Source organism: Pseudopodoces humilis, chromosome 10 (genome assembly GCF_049639895.1).
Source record: "Pseudopodoces humilis isolate 2021_Gansu_Grassland_sample_001 chromosome 10, ASM4963989v1, whole genome shotgun sequence".
Lineage (NCBI taxonomy): Eukaryota > Metazoa > Chordata > Aves > Passeriformes > Paridae > Pseudopodoces > Pseudopodoces humilis.
This window is the reverse complement of record NC_142209.1, coordinates 25,613,146-25,633,703: the sequence shown is the minus strand read 5'-3', so window position 1 is coordinate 25,633,703 and position 20,558 is coordinate 25,613,146. Positions and strand designations below refer to the sequence as shown.

At 38.5% G+C, this 20,558-nt stretch overlaps 1 protein-coding gene across 2 annotated transcripts in view; it reads left to right on the top strand.

Moving 5' to 3' along the window:
• The window catches only part of FAF1 (Fas associated factor 1), a 153,454-nt gene that overhangs the window by 121,664 nt on the left and 11,232 nt on the right, over window positions 1-20,558 (top strand). For both annotated transcript variants that reach the window (XM_005521141.3, XM_088060187.1), the window contains exons 14-18: window positions 1,274-1,410; window positions 3,850-3,938; window positions 13,379-13,459; window positions 13,765-13,842; window positions 16,768-16,983. In XM_005521141.3, the coding sequence (XP_005521198.2) occupies window positions 1,274-1,410; window positions 3,850-3,938; window positions 13,379-13,459; window positions 13,765-13,842; window positions 16,768-16,983 (601 nt within the window). The remainder of the gene's footprint in view (window positions 1-1,273; window positions 1,411-3,849; window positions 3,939-13,378; window positions 13,460-13,764; window positions 13,843-16,767; window positions 16,984-20,558) is intronic.

Here is a 20,558-nt window from a genome sequence, read left to right as displayed (position 1 = left end):
CAGCCAAAGACAAATTCTGTCTGAGAAGAGTTTTTTTTAGTACTTCAGGTGCCTTGAATAAGCCCAATGCTGTGCTTGTCAGGCTTATCCATTTTTAGCCATTTTATTGGATACAATAGATATATATTGATTAAAATTATCACAATTTTGAATATTTTCAATATCTTTGAGAAGAAATTGCTTGGAGCACTTGACATTTTAATGCAGCTTGTCTTTTCAAATAGATTTGGCTTCTAATGCATGTGACAACGGGACTTTGCTCTTCAGTTAGAGCATACATTTCAGAGTAGTTGTTACCTAAAATATTATCATAAGGCATAAGAAAACACACGATTTAAGTTGCCTTTCATGAACATAATTAAGAATTAATAAGCCTGTACCAGTGGCTAGTCCTCAGAATTTCCACTGTTTTGCCTTTTGTGACCCGTGTTATTAAAAGTCCATTATTTTTACAGACTTTATTAAATTGGATCTTATTAAAGCATTCTATATTTGCATTTGGTCTTTCATAATTCATTATTATTATGACATTTACTTTTTACCATCAGATCTGAAAACATATCATAAGCTACCCTTTTCTCTTGAAAGAAATGCTAATTTCAAACAGTCCTTTAATGGAAGAGAAAAGCTTTATCAGTTTTTTCATTTATTCAAGATCGTGTTAAGAATACTAATGTTAGACTTCTGTATGCTAATATCTAAGAGCTTTTTTTGGTCAAAAGCTTAGAATTATTTTTTTTTAGACCACACTGCTAAGTATGTCACTGTCAGGGCACAAGTACAAAAGAAAATACAATTCTGAAGTCCCATGTTTTAATTCTGTGACTGATAAAACCAATTTCTTCATCTTTCATTACTAAATTATGCTTTTGTATGAAATTTACTATTTTTATACTTCACCATGTTTATTAGATTTCTGCTCTACTTAGTTTCTCTTTAGAAGTTTTAAACAATTGATTCAGCATGATTATTTTGGGGGGTAGTTTTGAATTATAGTCTTCACAAAGTGTAATGGGAAATGGAATTCTCCATGAAATAAATCACTGTCTCAAGCAGTTGTTAATTGTTTTAATTTAGACAACCTAGGCCCTATCATGTTTGAAAATATTATAATAATTTAGTCATAAAAAGAGATAAAGAGCTCTAGAACTGAATGCAGAACATGTTAAACAGTAGGTAACATGTAGTTAAACTGCTGAATTTTTTTAAATAATTATTTTTTTAAACTTCAAGAAATCCTCTACAATGTTAACTATTTTGTTTCCCCCACAAGGTTTCTGACGATGTGCACTAGACATTTTGGGAGTGTTGTAGCCCAAACAATTCGAACTCAGAAGACAGACCAGTTTCCACTTTTCCTTATTATTATGGGAAAACGATCATCTAATGAAGTGTTGAATGTAATACAAGGTACAGTTCTTTATATTACAATTATTCCTTATGTGAGTATTGAAACTGTTATAAGAGGTCTTTGCTAACTGTTTCTTTTTCAGATGTCCAAAATATTAATTTTTTACACAAAACATACTTTAAGTTGCCAGGGTATAATTATCTACTACTCATAAATGTATTAATTAGCATTGTGTTAGAGGTTGGAGTTGCCATGACTGTAGTAGAATTTCAGTTTACGTTTTTCTTTTTTCTTTTTTAAGTGGAAGCTTAATTTCCTAAATAAGGAGCTACGCTTAGTTTTCCAGATTTATATCCAGATACATTCTTGATTTCTAAAGGATCTTGGCTTTTTGCACAGTGCCAGAATGCATTTGGTTCTTTGTGTGTAGCTCCTTGTTAATACCTGGGCTCCTGTTGCTAATGTTTGGACCTGAGTTGTTTTTTCAGACCTGCTGCATTGAGACCCCCCACATCAGATCAGGATTTAAGTTCCTAATATAATCTCACATAAATGAAGCCTTCTGGCTTACTTGAGCAGTTCTTTCTGGTGTAACCATTCCTCTGATTTCACTGACAGCAAGATGACTTAGATGTGGAGTGTTGCCCTCTGACTGCTGTTCTCAGTAACTCTTCAAATTAGAGCACATCAAAGAATGGCTGCCTCTCATTTCTTCTGCTTTCTCCACATGTTTGTTTTTATGACACTGTGTCCTCATTTTTTTATTGCTTGTATCTAGCAATCTTTATTGTAATCTCATTTTCCTGAGGATATTCATCCTCAGGAAATGCTGCCTTTTGCAGACAAGCATTAGTGTTTCTTTCTGCATCTTGGATTATTAATTTTCTTGAGGAATTTGCCGTGTTCCTTCCTGAGGACAAAATAGTTAATTTTTACACTGACTTTGTCTCCTCAATGCAAGGTACAGCACAACACTAATTCATTATTTGAATGCCTGTAATTTATAAAACTGGTTTCATAGGTTATTTCATAGAAAGTCTTATAAATTGCTTGGTTTTCTGGCTGCAGTACAGTTCAGAACTTTTGCCATCCCAATGAAGTCAGTGGAGCTACTGACTTAAATAACTGCTTTAGCAACAATTCAAAGTCATAATACAATACAGCTTTATATTAAAAAAAATCCAGATTATTTAATTACATGCATTAAGTTTTAATGATTTGTCAGGTTTTCTGCAATCTTTTGCACTAAACTAAAACGATCACCTATTGTAGCCTTAGTTAAAGTTATCCTTTAACAAAAATCACACAATCTCTGGTTGTTATTTTCCCAGGAAAGGGGACACTGGTATCTTTTAACAATACTGCCTCAATGAATGGTAGTCTCTGAAGTCCTGCGTGTTGTAGCATGTGGGATAACATTTTCTGCTAAGGTAGCAAATGTTAGAAATGGGAACAATGAGGGCCTTTCAGGGCTGGGCAAGAAGGCATGTTGACAGAAGAGATACAACTATATAGAAACCTAAGACCCCAGTGGCATTTATTGAAATGCAGACTGTCTAAGTTTACTTTTGATTTTTATTTTTTTTTTCCTGGGGTTGGAAACTATGGGGACAGTCTTGTTTTCTTTAGTGGTACTTGTTCTGCTGGGGTCCAACAGCTGTTTAGGCTGGCAGATGTTAAGACTTTATAGATTTTGATCATTTCTTGTGGTTTAAGACCTTTTAACTACTACAACAAGTAGCTTTAATGGGTATTCTAGTCTTTACTAAGAATTATAAGTCTATACTATGAATGCATCTTAGTAGGAAATTAAAGTAATCTTTCAGTCTTTATGAAGACTGGAGGCATGCTGGAAGGAAAACACAGGGAGGTGTCTGTTTTCCTCTCTATGTGTTCTATTTCATGATACACACATGGATGACATGACTTTCCACCTCATTAGCATTGCACGTTTTTTGACAAGTAAATAGACTGAAGAAAATACAGTATTTTAAATTTTATTACTTGTTATACTCAAAATGTGCACACACATCCGTTCAATCATTGTATTCTGCGTTTTTCCATTGTTTTAAACCAATCCACTTGGATGCCGCTGCCAACATCCCACCTTTTTGTTGACTAAGCAGTTGCTTTGGTCTCCCTGGGAATTCTAAAACTGTAAAATCAATTTCACATTAGGGAATCCCAGATCTACTGCTTTCCTTTAACATTAGTGACTAAAAGACAAAGTAGAGTTGATTTATGCAAGCATAAAAGCAGTTGTTGCGATTTGCACCACCTGAAATTTTAACCTGTGATCAACCTTTGTAAAAATAATTTTGAGTTTTCAGTAAAAAGGTGAACTGAAAGCATTTTACTGAGATTCTTGCATTTTCTACTCTTGCCTTTTTTTTTTTTTTTTAAGTCTGGCTATTTCTTATGGATTAATTCTAAAATGACTTCTTTTTTGTTTAATAACTTCAATGAAATGAAGTTCACCTATCTTCCTTTGTTGCTAGGTAACACAACAGTGGATGAGCTAATGATGAGGCTGATGGCTGCGATGGAGATCTTCAGTGCTCAGCAGCAGGAAGACATAAAGGATGAGGTGAGCACTGAAAGTTGCTGCAGATACCTCCTGGCTTCCACTAATCACCAGGGATGTAAATTAACCAGATGTTTCTTTAGTCAGTGGAGTTGGGTATGATGTGTTTTCATGTCTCTTCCATTGACAGAAATGAAAAAGGTAAAGTCTCCTTTGTGTATTTGGATCTCTCAGAACAACTCCTCCTTTTTGGTCTTTTCATTTTCAGGTTATTTCCTTTTTCTGGACATTAGTTCACCAGTGACTGTTTACATTATAGTGATATTATAGAGCTTAATATGCTCATACAAGGAAGATTATCAGATTTTTTTGCCACTGTCCAGCTCCAAGTCATAGATAGAAAACAAAAGTAGATTAATATATCTTAAATGTGTCTGTTTAAAAGAGGGCTGAAACCAACTTCAACCAGTACACCAGTACTGAACCACCATTCATAATGATGCAGAATGCATAAATGAAGACAAGACTTCTCAAAACCAGTGTTTCACTTACACAGAAGCAGACACAGTGAGTTACGCAGCTGAACGATATTTATCTGCTACTCTATGAATTGAGTGACATTTTGAAGTAATTAAGTACTTAGGAATTTATAATAGTAGGTGTGTTGCCATTCAAGATTATTCTTATTCTGTTGTATAGACATTGATTGACAATAATTCACTTAACACATTCTTCACATTTAAATCTTGTATCTCATTAGTACAAGATTTACTGACTATAATATGAAGGCACATTATCTGCACAATATCTGTCATTCACTTTTTTTTCTTTATTTATGCTACCTGTAATTCATTGGTAAAGAAATTGACTTAAATTTTGTTAATACTTAACACAAATTTAAATATGAGGATTACAACAAAAATCCAAGGCACGGTATAACTGAATTTTTTATTGCATTTTAACAGGAGTGTGTTGAGTATGGAAGTTTTTTCAATGCTTTTGTAAGAAGGTGAAATTTACATCACAGATGAGCTCCAAGAGAGGTTCAAAATTAAAAACTGTTAACAAGGTAGAGAACTGAGGGATACAGCATACAAAGCATACAAAGCAGCATAAAAACTGAGGGATACAGCATAAAAGCATACAAAGTCAGAGAGATAAGAGCAAACAAGGGAAAGAAGAAGAAACTAGAAGTGATAGGATAGGGACAGAGGAACAGGACACCAGACTGGACACAGAACCAGGAACTGGCTCCTGTCCTGAGCTGCTCTTCGTCCTTCACTGGATGGCCAAGAGCAGTGACAGTGACAGTCCAGTCCCCACATGGGATTGTTGTCTCCTGGCTTCTTCCCCTGAGTGCTCGACCAGTCTAGGGAGAATGGAAAATGGATTTTTATACATTTCTCCAAAATCTACCTTTGTCCAAGTCTTCTGTAGTCTTTGTTCTTCTGTCACTGAAAGCACCGGTGACATTTCTTCCCCAACAGGAGCTTTTTCTAACACACTTTGACATTCAGAAAACGGATGGAAAATTTCATAAACTTTGGGGGCAGCTTTCCAGACACTATGGGTTCTATACACAAATAGGATATTTACTTACACCTTGGCTCCACTCAGTGTTACAAGCACACTGCAAAGGTGATCTTAGACACTTTTGCCTTTGAAGCAGGAAGTTTTCAAAACAAAAAGTAACCTTGCTTTATGAAATTACTATTCCAGAGAGGGAGTATTTGACAAGCAGTCTGTACTCAATAGAGGGCTTCAGCCTGAAAACAATGTACTGCCTTTTTGTGGTTAGCTACGTAACATGTAGCTTTCTTGTAAGCCTTGTACTTGACAACTTCAAGTGTTCAAACATCAACACCTTTTCTTTTTTAAGGTCTTACTGCAGTTGGTGCAATTTTTTCCCAAATATTACAATAGCAAACAGGATACAGAGTCCGGTTTCTGTTACTGTTTTCTTAATAGCAAGTCATAATAAGTCATCATAAAACCACAAGAAGATAAGCAGAAAATTCTTTTGTGCTTTAAAAAGAGCAGTCATCAGTGTAGCGTTGCTGTGAACAGAAGTGTGTGTGAGAGAGAACCAGAACTGGAAACATTTGTAAATGACAGCATGAAGTCAGTAATGAGTGAGTTTATGCAGCTGAAATTCTCATGCACATGAAAGCTTCCAGCAAAGCCATTGCATAATCCTGTTTGGCACAGCGTGTTTTGCAGTGCCCTCTGATGGTTATTTGGGTTCAGGAGTACTGGTACCACTCCAGCTGCTGCTCCAGGTGTTCAGCTGATGTTGGCTGTAGCTACAGGCAGCTCCCTGTCACTGAGCATCTGCTGGGGGTGTAGGTGGGATGCTCAGAACAGCTTTACCAAATTACCTCACCTAAGTGAGCCACCTCAGTAGCTGGTGGTAATAATAGCAAGTTTAGCTAAATGCTGTGCTTTTGTATCTAGGTATTGGTAAAATTTACCAGTTCAGCCTCATAACATTTTAATGGGGCAAATCTCTTGCATATTTTTTTAGTGTCAAGTGCTAAAATACCGTACTAACTAGCAGTTGGATTTAATTTTTAGATTTGTGTGTTGTACTCCATTAAGCTTTTTCTTACATAATCTCCAAATAAATACCTTAAAACCACTGGGATGCACATGTGTACTCATAGTAACCCTACATGCCTGTCCTGGTGTATAACTTCTGCACCTGTTTTCTCTCCCAGGTTTTCTTAAAGGGAGATCAACCTGCTGTCCCACTCTTTTTGCTTCTCCAGGGTTCTGAGTCAATCACAAGCTGTTGCTGTGTTGACCAGATGATATTTTGGAAACCTCCTGCCTCTTTTGGACCGTGCTGTTGATGTGCCATTGTACATACACAGTCTAGGTGTCCTGCTGTCTGTTTTTATAATTTCACTCCTAAAACTGCTGTAAGAACAAGCCACAAATAGCAAAATTGGATTAGCAGAACACTGATGTGCTCACACGGCTCTTCTGGTAAGAAGTGGCCAATGGATGATTCAGTTGTGTGTTCAGTGACCATCAGCAGTGAAGCCACTTGGCCAGGATACAGTCCTTCCCACCTTTCCCAGTGCAGTCAGGTCTGGGGGCTGAAGTCTGGCCTCATGCTGTGTATGCAGAGTTATTCTGCAGCTGCACTAACGATTTCATACATCTGATGGACATATTTTCTTTTTCTAACCATGTTTGCTTTCCTGCTCACCAGTACAGGACACTTCAACTACTGCTCAGGCAGTGGGGCTGGGGGGATTCTCAGAGAGGGAATAGATGTCATTAAGGGGTTTCTTCTGTAATCAAGAAAGAGTATCTCAGAGCAGGGATAAGCAGCCTCTGCCACTCTTGATCAAGGTGTGCACTGAGATTTTTCGGGTGCTGACTTTGTAAAGAGTGTGTAGTATCAGTTCCTCTTAAGTGTCAATGCCTGGTGCTGGCATTAGGAAAACAAATAATAGTTGTAAAATATTCTACGCCCTGGAATGACCATTTTTAAACACCCTGGGAGTTTGCTTGTTTTAACTGGATAGTTAAATAATCATCTCAGTGTGGCGTGATGAGCCCAAATAGATCCAAGTTAGTTCCTTTGTGAGATTAATATGAAGAGATCTGTGATTAAATCCTGGCCTTACAGCACAACACACCTGTTCTGGGCCAATCCTCAACATTTTTTCTTCATTGCCTGAGGAGGAGGCTTCTCAAAGGATTACAGTAACACTTTTTGACAAGCTTATACAGGGCGGAGTTTCCATGTAATGACAGGGCTCATTTGATGATGCCTCAGTAATGCATTTTTTATTTTTGCTGTCAACATTTATTACTGTAGAAGCATTGACTGTTACACAGCTGGTCCAACTTGTCCACATTTAAGTAACAGTAGGTCTCTGCTCGTGTTTATTTTTGTTGTTATGCAATACTGGCACTCCTGCTCTCGGATTAGACTTCAAGGTGGAATTGTAATAACCCACAGTTGCTTCAGAGACCTTCTTACTTTTTCAAATACCAATTAAAACCTTTGATTCACTTTAAACTGTGTCTGCCAGTGCACTGGTCTGTAGTGTGAAAGAGAGACACTTAAGAATTTTTAAACTGGTAAAGCTGCAGTAAACAGACTCTGACTGAAGATAAGCTGTAGAAAACTGTAGGCCTGTAGAGTCACCATCTTTCCTCTCTGTTCTTGGGTGACATCTCTTTCCTAGATACTTCTAGAGCTTGAAGAAAACATAGGTCCTTCCTCGGCAGTATCTAGATGGGGATTTAAAAAACACATGAAGGAAAAGCAAAACTCCAAAACAGCAGCATAAATTCTTTTTCCTCTTTTCCCTGCCACAGTGCTTTGGGGCTTTAGTGGCCAAGTGATATTTTCATAACTGTGCTGTGAGAAGTCTGCTATCACCATGTCTTTTCCTCCTTTTCTTCCTCACTGCTGTCGGGAAAGTGCTTCCATCAGCTCTGCAAGAGACCTCTGAAATTTCTGCTAGGGCCTGAAGCTCACTTGTAAATCAGTAGAAATCAGGCATCTGAATAACTTGGATAATCTGTGTTCTATCTAACACTGTCATGTGTATCATGGTGTATAGTATTTGCTTAACAAGAGATTATGAGAATACACGAAATTCATTAAATTCCAAAGTGCAAAAGCATTATGGTGATGACAGCCATCTAGTGAAGACTGGGATTTAACCCCTCAAAAATCTAATTAGCACATTTACTAATTATTACTAGTTATAACTAATTAAACTACAGTAATCAGAATTTATTTGATTAAATATTCCGATTTTGTGTTTGTAATACGATAGCAGCCCAAATGATGCTTCCCATTGAGCACTTGGCCGCACACACCCCGATAGGTGCAAATCTCTAAAACTCTTCAAGGGTTTACAGCATGCTTAGGGCTTTGGCAAAGTGCAAGGCAATGGCAGAGGGAAGAAAGAAGGGAAATAAAATATCTTTAGTCCCCGTGGCTTTTAGGCTGTACATGTTGATGGCTCCAGTCACTGAGTACTCAGCCCAGCTGGGCAGAGGTATCAGGACTGGCTGGCTCTTTTCCCACAGAAAGGCACTGCAGGACTCCTTGAAGGTTTTGGGTTTGGTTTTCTTCTTGTCACTTGAGTTAATTCCCAAAAATCAGTATCTGGAACTGAGCTTTCAGCCTTCAGTGTGGACAGGCAGGATCCTGTGGTGGTTCTGTGCTGTTCTGCCCCCCACCCTGCCCCATCCCGCCTCTTCCTGTGGTTCTGCCGCCGCTAAAACATCCATTTGCTTTGTCCTCATCATTCCCATACACCCAACACATCCTGTCTACACTTTTTCCTTCTATATATTCCCCATCACGTATGTTTAAGTTATACAACGTGCAAGTCTGTCATCTGAGTGAGTCAAATTAATGCCTTTCTTGCACTGGTTTGTTTGGACAAAGGGGTGTTTCTCTTTAACGCTCCCATGAACAGCCTTAAGCATTTGCAGATTTTAATTTCAGGAGTGGTTCAGTGAAATGAACTGTCTTTCAGATAGGCATTCAGCATTTGTAAATACACTTTTTTTTTTTCTTTCTTTCTTTCTTGTAATAGCCCTTTACTTGCTGGTGCTCTGAGAAATGTCTTCTGCTCCTGGTTATCTTCTCAAATTCTGTCTCGTCTGGTTTTACTTCACAGTAAAACTGGTCCCAAAGGGCAATGGGGAATAATAGAACACAGTTCCCTGAGACAAATCAGGTGCAAAGTTGATTCCTGGGAATAAATAATTAAATCCTACCTTCAGAAATTACAGTAATGAAAAGAAAAATAGAAAGCCCATGAGGGCCAATGCTGACTTTTCCAGCAAAATATCCTGTTCAAAAAGCAAAATATTTTTAACTTGTTGAGTCTGCTGTCCTAAATTCAGTCAAGAACTCCTCTTTGTCCATCATCCTGCATCTAAAAATGCCTACAACTGGGTATTTCAGGATTAACTTCAATAAATTTTTTAGGAAATAATTATGTGAGAGAGTTACCCAAAATTTCTTCTTAATCTAATCTGCCAGTTTTTCTAAGTCTTGATGTACTGGATATTGCTCGGGAGAAGGCTTTCTCTGGTCAGTTGTAGCTATCTCATAAGTGTTTGATATTTTTGGGTTGAATGCATCTCTAAGAGGCAGAATAGCAAAGAAAAGTCATAGCTGAGGAATACATTCTGTGAATAAAACAATTAAAAAAAAATTCCAACCTTCCATTGTCCTCTCATTGTCTCATTATCAAAATGGGAGCGCAGAAAGCTGTGATTTCTCCCTTTTCTTAGGTGCAAAGGAGAGCAAAGTGTCCCCTTGTCTCAAGCCCCAAACCCTTGGGATGTGGGTGGTTTACATTCACGCCAGCCTTCAGTCACTGCTGTGGAATTCACAAATGCTGTGTAACCCCTGTTTCTGATGAAGGCTTTTTAGGTGACCCAGGATAAGCCATTCTGTTTATACTTTGATTTCTTGAATAAGGAAGGTGCCAGTTCTGCCTTCATTGCAAAAGCACTGTGGAGATACATTTAGTGATGTTCAGTCAATACTAACTGCAATTTATGTAGGGTCTAACAGGAAAGTTGTCAGCTGCCTCAAATTTTATAGATGGATAACACTTCTGAATTTTTTGGTATTAACTATTAGTGGCATGACTATTCTTGACATGCTCTTTGTTAGTGCAGTTGAAGATCCTCTGCAAAATATTTTCTTCTGCTTCTCCTGTCACTACTGTGAGTTTTCTTTTGTTGCTTTCTGGTGAACTTGAGGTATCCTCATTCTTCTCTAGAGGAAGAGATGACTAAAATAAGAAACTGCATTACAAAAGGGAGAACTGCTTCATCTAATGTTTAAAATTTGTCCAGGGTGTAACTGTGAACCGAACAATACCACAATTTAGCCGTAAAATCTGTGGAGGAGTTGGTTCCTGTTAAGTGTGAGCAGTATTAGCAAACAGAAGTATTAACACAGAAGTAGGTACAAAGAGACATTTCATGGGATTACATCTGCTGCTTACCCAAAGAGCTCTGGATTCCAGGCTCATTTTTAAGGTCTGTTTCAGTAAGAACAGAGTTATTTCAATGCGGTGTAGGGCTCAGTGGCACGGTCATTTACTTTTAGATCTGGCTCACATATTTCTATGAGGACCAGGCAGTCATGCGTGGTAATTCTTCACATTCCTGACATCTTTTTCATAATCCACTTCTAGAATGATGATAACTGCAATGAATAGGGAAGAAAGAATTTTAACTTTTTTTGGTGCCTGGAATTCATGTTTCAGTTTTAGTTGCAGAATCTATAGCATCAGTATTTTTTTTTAATTTTATTTTTTGATAAACCACAGTAACTCTATCTTAATTGCTAGCAGTCTTTGATGAAGAAGAGCCTGTAGTTGCAATAGTTATATCTAATCTTTCAGAGTTCTTTTGGGCATTACTGGACTTATGTGACCTTTGAAAGTCAGTGTGTGGAGTTAGGTGTGATACATGGAGTCAAAAAACATGAAAGTTGAACAAGTTCTCTCTGAAGTAATTCTAAATATTTTTTAATTGTCCTCTGGCAGATAATCTGAAGTCATCTTCCTTTAGTGAGCTGATTTGGAAAGGTTATTTGGGTTCTCACTATTCTGAGATAAATTTTCAGTATGTTTATCGAAAGTCTCAGTATAAATAGCACAAAATTTTTTTCTTTACTGTTATGTTCCACCTATAAGAAGAATTGGGAAAACCTCTGTGTGTTCAACAAGCTTTCCTCATATTTGGAAAATACAAAAATGGGAGATTTTATTTATTTATTATTATTATTATTGTTATTTTATTTAATTGTTTCAATGCCCCCTCATCTCAAAAATGGAATATTCATGTAGGGTTGTTTTTGCTATCATGTTCAGGTTCCATGAGCAGAGTACCTCAAACTTATCATTGTCCAGAGTGGGCAGGAAGGGGAAAGGATATTTGGTGGTTATTGTTCTTCTTTGCATTTTGCAAGAATTACTTCTACTCGTGTTTTGGCTCTGCTGAATAAAGTGGTGGTTTCTAAATCTTGGAATGAAATTCAGGACACACTCATTGTAGAATAACTTTGGGTTCTGTCAGTGTAAGGAAGAAGAATTTCCTCTGAAAAGATTTTGCCACTTTCCAGGTGGAAGCTGGAAATATATATATAGTTTTCCCTGCAGTTTGTCTTTTCCTCCTGTGTTTGCATTCTGCTTTAGAGATTTAGCCACTGAGATGTTCGAGGTTTTTTGAGGAACATGTTACGATAATTACAGTTAGCATGAGCTCCTCCCTTTCAGAATTGAGTTTTTGCCAAATAATGATATTTTGAGGAGAAAATTGATCACTTAGCAAAATTATTCTTTTATGTGGAATAAATGTTGCAGCTCGATGGGAAGATGACATAATTCTTCAAGAAGCAGTAGGCAGTAGACTTTAATTTCTGTGAAACACAGGGGACAGATTGCCCCAGTGCAAATGCTGTATTACTGCTAGCTGCAGGGGAGACCCTGCTGAGCCCACCAGCAGTCTCACAGCTAAATCCCATTGATTTTTGTAGGGACCAGTGCAGCCTCTGCAGGGCTCTGGGGGGATTAGAGATGTAAGATGAGTAAGCACAGGGGAGCAGCCACTATCTCTGCTTCAGAGGCAGAGTATGAAGCTATTGATTGTACACTTTGCTTTATTTGACATCACCCCAGTCCAGTTACTCCAGCTTTTGGGGATATCCACTCTTTGATCCTCCACTGTGTGGATGATGCCTCAGTCATTTGTGTGTTTTTAGTAAACCTTTATTTTTTTGTGCTGTGACTGTTAATAAGATACTTTTTGCTGGCATGGTAACCTCCTGTTCCTTGCTTGCCTGCATCTGTCCATTTAAGATACTTCAGAGCAGGACCTGCTGCTTTCCCATCTTTGTCTAATATTCAGCACTGTGAACTGAGGCTTCTGGATGATGTTTGATAGTCGTGACCCTGGCTGGACCCTGCTGAGGGGTTTGTGACCCAGGAAGGACCTGGGATTGGGTTTTCTCTGTCAGGACCAGCCATTACCCACTGTCAGTCTGAGTAGAGAGCCAATGAAAATCCAGCCTCAGCATCTAAACCTCACTTCCCTGTTACAAAGCCATCCAAGCTGTTGGGTGCAGGAGGGAAATCCCCCCCAGCTCCAGCCTGTACCCCCCTGCAGTGACCTCTCCCCTGGAGGCTGCTCCTCCCCAGGTCTCTGTGCCTGTCATGGCTCTCAGTGCAGAGCCTGGGTGCCTCATCCAACCCTCAGACCAGGGTTTGGACACACCATTCCCTTACCTGGCAACTGAATCAAAGCTTCAGGTAGTCAGAATTTCTAAAGCCACAGTCACCCTTGAGACGTCTCTGAACGTGTTTCTCCTAGTGGTAGTTGGGTGATGTTGAATTGGGATTAAAGAGTGCTGGTAAACATAAAGATGTTTATCATACTGGTCCACTGTTTGATTTTTTTTTCTTTTTTTTCTTTTCTTTTTCTTTTTTCCCCTTTAGGATGAACGTGAAGCCAGAGAAAATGTGAAAAGAGAGCAGGACGAAGCGTACCGCATCTCACTGGAGGCTGACAGAGCCAAGGTGTGTGCTGGGGGAGAGACCCCATGGGATGGGAACCCTTTGGAGTTTGGGAATGCTCTGTGGTGCAGAGGACTGGCCTGCCTTCAGTTGTGCTCTGAACATGAGACCCTAAAATCCTCAGTGTTGTAAAGTGGCACCAGATAAAGTCACTAGGACTAGATTTGACTACATCTTTTAGCTAAGCCCATCCTGGCTTCATTTAATAATATCCTATCTCTTATATTAATTTTTATGGAAATGTTGAGAAATTTTTTGCATTTGTATTTATGACATATTTATGTGGGCTTGCCCTTTGTGTTTGTTAGAGGGAAGCACAAGAGAGAGAAATGGCAGAGCAGTTTCGCTTGGAACAAATCCGAAAAGAACAGGAGGAAGAACGTGAGGTGGGATGTTTTACCTTTTCTGATAACTTTGAATTCATGAAGCTTATGAGCACTGAAACTGTCATTCAATACACACTGCAACTTCAATTCAAAGCACACATTTTATGTGATCAAGTTTCCTTACTATTATTGATTTCTTACTATGTATCTGTGAAACAAAATGCAGCTAAATAATTTTCATCCACTGTTTAATAGATTTTCTGTTTTATCATCAGGGTCTCAAATATAGCCAAGATATTAGATGGACCTGCTCACAGGAGATCTGTGAAATGAGCTCAATAAGTGCTGGAATCTTTGGGTGGCTCCAACCTATTTTATGCAGCCACTCCTTTTAAAAACACGGAGCCCTTTCATTTTTTCCAGGAAGTAGCACAAAGCCTGCCTGCAATTCTGATCTGATGTAATTTGGGAGACAATCCACTTATTAAAAAATTAAGAAAATAAAATCCAGAATCTTGACATTTGGATTTACAGTACTTCAAAAAAATTTCTGAACAGTCTTCTACAGGATCTTCCATAGAATGAAAATTGTGTTTTAACAAGCACTTTATGTGTCTAGGCCTCTGTAAGAAAACAGAACCTCTGCGCTGTGAAAGTACTGTTCCTCAAACTGCTATTTTGTATATTCTCTCAATTTTGTAAAGTCTGAGGGCCCCAGTGCCTCTCAGACATGGCTCCTACAGCCTCTTTCAGGATCTAGACAAGTTGTGAGATGGCAATTCTGTGAGGTTAATAGCAGCTGAACATGAATCCACTGTAGCAGGAACATCCTCACAATCAGCTGACACTCAGGCTAAAGCAGGAAATACATTTTTCTTTTCTAAGTTATTTTGCATGCATAGAAACAGTAATTATTTCTGCCTCATTATATCTGCTCCTGAACCTTTTCTGATACCTTGGCCTTTTGGAAATGGTTTCCTTATGCAAAGGCTGCAAGACTGGTCCATGTTATCAAAATATACCTGGGCTTCCCTGTTTTAATGCAGAGTGCAGTAATGAAAATAATAGGATCTGTTTGCTTAGTAGAACAAAAGGGATTTTAACAATAATGTTTACTAACACTCCCCATTTTCAAGTATACAGATTACTTGGACTGAATTGTTTTGCAACAGTGTTTACTTACAGAAGTGGCTTTATGTTCGGTTTGTATTTTAAAATCTGACTGTTGAGCTCTTCACATACTGAACATCTTTTTATCAACAAACTGAAATTGCTTGTTCGGGTCCAAGAGTTTTTAATGTGATTCATCATGTCATTGTTTTCTGACTTGGTTTGCTGGTACAGAATATCCATTGTAAATTGCCATTTTATGTTGAAGCACAGGAGAGTGGTTACTTTGGCGAGCAACGCACTCTTTGCACAAAGGAAGGAGCTCTAATGAGCTACTGTTGTTTATTTTTCTATAATATAATTGATTGGGTTCAGTAAATAATGTAGCATCTGTTGTTATACTGTGTGGGGAAATGTCAAAACAGCAAGACAGTAAGCAGGTGGTTGAGAATGGAGAGGGAGAAAATTAAAATAGAATCTATTTAAAATATAATCTCATAGTAGATGAGCAAAAATGAACTCAAGTTCTATGTATAAATATTTATACTGAATATAATTTGCTCAGAGGTGTGTGTGTAAGAAGTAGACTATTTAAAAGCCTTTGTAATCTTGCTTCTTCCCAGTACTTTTCCTGCAGTATAATCACCCTCCATCAGTTTCTGTTACTAAATGACCTTGGTGGGGGTTTTCAAAGGCACAAATAGCAACTGTGTATACTGAAAGTTCCTTGAAAATGGGTAAATCCCTGCCTGACTGTCTCTTCAGTTTGAAAAATTGTCTTTCAGGCACAGTTTGGGGCAGGTAGTGTGTTTGTGCTGCTTCTTCCATTCATTTACCTTCTTTTTAAGTGCTACCTTAAGTGAGGTGATATTGTAACAGAGCTGCTTCTGAGTATGATCAAATTTTTGACAGATTCTGATGCTGCCTGTGAGTACCAAAAATGCCCTTGAAAATCAAGCCCACCTCATTCAGCAGTCTAATGTTAGCCATTAATTTTATATTAAAAAAAAAAAAATCTAATCAAAGGATTGGTGCTGTAGCAGCTCCCAGAGACAGAGGACAGAGAACACAGACCTGGGTCCTGCCCTTAAAATCTTGACATCAGCAATGTTAGCAGGAACACAGTCATGCACATATGACTGTCATGTAGTGGCATTGCAATTTGAGGGCTGATTTCACGCAAATTGTTGCAGAAAATGTGTTCATCTGTATTTGGAACCATCTTCTTGCAAATACTACTACTACTACTACTACTACTTCTACTAACTTTAAATCTTCAAGCCCCTGTTTCTGTTCTCTGAGTTTTCTGCTTTAATTATTCCTACTTTTATATGTACTCTGTGTATCTAATGGACATTCGTGGCATTTTTAATTGCATCTTTTAACAGTGTTTCAGTTTATTTATAGTAAATTTCTTGCATATATTTCTTTTCACTCTGAACTGCCATTAATGGTCCAGTCTACTGCAAATGGTCAATTACCATTGCAAGAGGAAGACAATTTGACAAGTGCTTTTAAAGAAATACTTTTACTGCCTTTTAATTTATACTCTTTAAGGAAGCAATTGGCCACTTGACAATTATTCTCTCATTCAATTTTTTTCCAAGGCTTTCTGCCAAATGATTAAATTACGTATCCCATCGTGCATTAACTGTAGACCTAATAATATGTGTTATAAAGAAGGATTTATTTTAATTAGTTGTCTGGTGGGCTGTTATTAAGGAGTGAATAAAAATTATTTTGTCATTGAGATATAAAGGCTCCGGAGCACTGCGACACATCTTGAAGTTCTAGAAGAAATAAAAAGAAAAGCTTTCTTCCCTTTTCTTCTGTTGCTGGCATTGCAACATGAAATGGTTGTTTTTGCTTCCCCAGGCTATCAGGCTCTCTCTGGAGCAGTCTTTGCCCCCTGAGCCGAAGGAGGAGAGCACTGAGTCCGTCAGCAAACTCCGCATCCGAATGCCCAGCGGAGAATTCTTTGAGCGGCGTTTCCTGGCCAGCAGCAAGCTGCAGGTTGTCTTTGATTTTGTAGCTTCCAAGGGATATCCTTGGGAGGAGTACAAGCTGCTGGGCACCTTTCCGAGGAGAGATGTGAGTAAATATACTTTTCAGCAATAAATACCTCTGCTTCTTGCTCCTGTGGGTTAGATGGGCTGGGGTGTTATGGCGTAGAAGGTGAAAGGTGTGCCTGAGTATGCTCAGGTGCTGCCAAGCTCTAAGCCAGCTGCTGGCTGACCAGTGCTGTTACATACAGAGCTGTGAAACTTGCCTCCAGTGACATTGTGAAAAATTCTACATTTCAGAAAAAGCTGTGGACCATTTTCAATGAAAACTTGAATATGCTGAGCCAGCTTTGCTCGCATCCTTTTTTCAAGGGAAGCTCCATCAACACTGCTGGTAGTTCATGGTTTAGGTCCGTTATGGGCTGGTACTTCTGATCTTTCTGATTTTGCCATTTGGATGCAAATTTACATTATGAACAAGGCTCAGCATCAGGTAGCACTCAGTCATGAACTATTAAGTACATCCTAATAAATATTTGATCCATCTGTTACATAATACCAGTAGATAATTACCTCTCCTACCTTGAAATTGTATGATGAACCTGCTGTGGCTGATTTTCAGAATCAATACTGCTCACTGCTTACAATAGCCAATTAAATTCTGTTGATCAATCAACAGATAATTTTTGTGCTGGCTCCTGAATTTCTTTGAAAATCCACCTCCGTGTTTTCTGCACAAATTAGCTTTCATTACTTATTTAGTCATTGCTACAGCAAAGGTGAAAGTCAGTGGGTCCAACTGTGCAGGGGTTGAAAAAAGGTGAAGGGAATGGGCATTGCAGAGATGTCAGGACAGAGCCAAGCAGTGATGGGTGAAGTTCAGCAGTTCTTTGGCCATACTGCCTGAGCATTGCAGAGGAGTGGGGCAGCTCTGGACCAGCTGGGGTCTTGTTTGCTGGAGGCATCTCCAGGTGACTGGTTGGGCCCTTTTTCACCAATGGAGTTCAGTAATTTGGGTTGCTTTTCCATTTTGTTTCCCATCATTGCCCCTGGAGGAAGTTCACTGGGAATGAGGCTCTGATTGACATGTTTACAGTAGTTTGTAACAGATAACATCTTGCTTTATCATCTTATTTGTAAGTACTCCAAAGGAGAAGCAGCTCATCCTTAGCAAACATACAACCTTGTGAGTGAATGTGCTTTCTGACCCATTTTTGGCAAACTGTGTACAGGATTGCAGTGCTTGCAGCTCTTCTTCCACCTTGTCCTGGGTTGGGAATCCTAATCAGTCAGACTGAAAAGCAGCATTTAAGGAATCACATTAATCACTGATTGACTTTTCTCCTTAAGCATGCAGTATCATTTCCAGTGGAATCAAAGACTAGAAGTCACCTGTGTTCCCAGGATTACTGATGGTTCAGTGTACTTGACAGAAGAAAAACAGTGTTTTACAATCTAAACAATGGGTTTATGCATTTTAAATATTTTGCAAGTCATGCCTCCCCACCTGTAACTTATTTCTGATGTAATACATATTTAATATAAAAACCCTACAAGTATATTACTCTTAACTTTTTTAATTTGTTTTTCACTTTACACTGGCTGTTTCTGTACTTATTCACATCATCATCATTATGAATGTTAGTAGTCTGTAAAAATCTCAAAAATTTATCAGGTGAATCACATAAGAACAAGTTTTAAAAAGAGTAGAAAAAAAAAAAACCACTAAATTAGTATTTATTATCAGTATGTCCATGAAACTGGCAGGGAGAAAAGGAGGCAAAGAAAGGAGAATTTAATGGCAGTGTCTAGAGCTGTTGGTCTGTTGTGTGGGAAGCAAAGACCCTGTCATCTTTTTTCTATGATTCCAACCTAATAATGCCATGTATGAGGAGTCACATAAATGATTCATGCTGATTGACTCAGCCATGTATGAATCCCGTTGCCATTGTGACCACCAGAGCTAAGACAGACAAAAAATATTCCCCAGGGGTTTGCTAACCACTGAGAACTGTAAATGACATCTGTCACGTTCCCCAGGTTCGGAAAGTTGGAAGCATGCAATTCCACAGACATTTAAAAAAAAAATAAAATAAATAAGGCATTGTTGAATGGCTTGGAAGAAGTACAGTCAAAATATATATTCATTACCTTGGGTTTTGTGGTCTGTAGTCTCTTAGAAATACACTGAGTTATCAAGATCCTTCTGCTTTATGGTATGTTACAAACATGAATAGGAATCTGTGCTCCAAGGACAGAGCACTTGGGATGCTTGTGCTCCAGAAAACAAGAGCATTTAAAATGTCTGTATTTCAACTATACATAACATTTTTGAAAAAAATATATTTGAAAGTATCAGAATTACTTTGCTGGAGTTTTGCTGCAGTATGAAAACATGTCTTCTAAAGTTAGGTTGTGGGGTTTTTTCTATCCTAATCTGCTTTACAATAACATACACACTCCCAAAAGTGTTTCTGTCTTATCAAAACAAGGGGATTATCTCCATCCAGGTCAACATTTTCACGTGATAAACTTGTTAGAGCATTTTTACCTGCTGTTCAAAGCCATCAGTCCTGATACAGTGTTGCTGAAGCATTTTTGCATCTTTCATAAATAAAAATTCATTAGTTCTTAGTCCTGTGTTCCAGTTGCTTACACAGATATCCTTAGCTAACTTAAAGTTGGTATCATAACCCTCCTGTAAATACAAACTTCTACACATGAGTAAATACACAGATTAACCTTTTCCAGACACTACTTGTAGATTTTAAAGCAGCAGTGACATTCCAAAGCAGTTAAGCACATGCAGTGACTTGTTATTGGGTCTTTGTCACTCGCTGTGTTGTTCTTTCTCCCCGTGCTGAAATTAGATATTAAGCAGCTCCTCTCTCAGTACCTCAGCACCACATCTTGTACCACCAGTGTGAATCACAAATGTGGGCTTGGGGCAGCGGGGAGCTCGTGCCTCAGACTCTGGGAACGTTGGCAAGCACATCTTTGGGAGTGAAAAGCTGTATTGTATTTCTTGGCATTATTCTTAAATACACCTGCAAAGGCTCCATGGGAGCAAATGTGTGCGCTGTTAAATGGTGCTCTGATTTCAGAGTTCTAGTTCCCTTTCTTCCAGAAATCACATTTTACTATAACAAAAAGAGCTTATTCTATGTATATTCATGTGCTCAGTCTATTCCTAGTTCAGTATTTAAGTCCCTTTCTCTTAAAAGCTTTCCTCCAAACCCTTCCCTGACTTTAGTAGTCCTCTTGACCTCCCAGCTGCAAATCCTCCTTCTCCCAGTGCTTTGGAGACCTCCAGATAACCAGTTCCTCACTTACTTCAGTGCTGGTGACGTGCACAAGTCTTCCTAAAACCATTAACATCTTACAGGGTGGGCATTTTACCCCACTTAGGTAAGAAGCTGAAGTGGACCAGGTCTAGTTGAAACTATAAGAGGAATGTGCAGAAATTTACCCAAACTGGGCTTCATCCCCCCTACCAGGGTTAATATGTTTGTGAATGTTTTATGGTGTCTCTCAGAAAGGGAGGGCCAGGCATGGTTCCTCCTTCTAAAAGCTGTATTTGAAAGAATGAATTTATTAATTTCTCATGAAAAATCAAAATTGCAAGCTATAATTTCTGCTGCTGATTTCTTCTTGAGGTGGAGC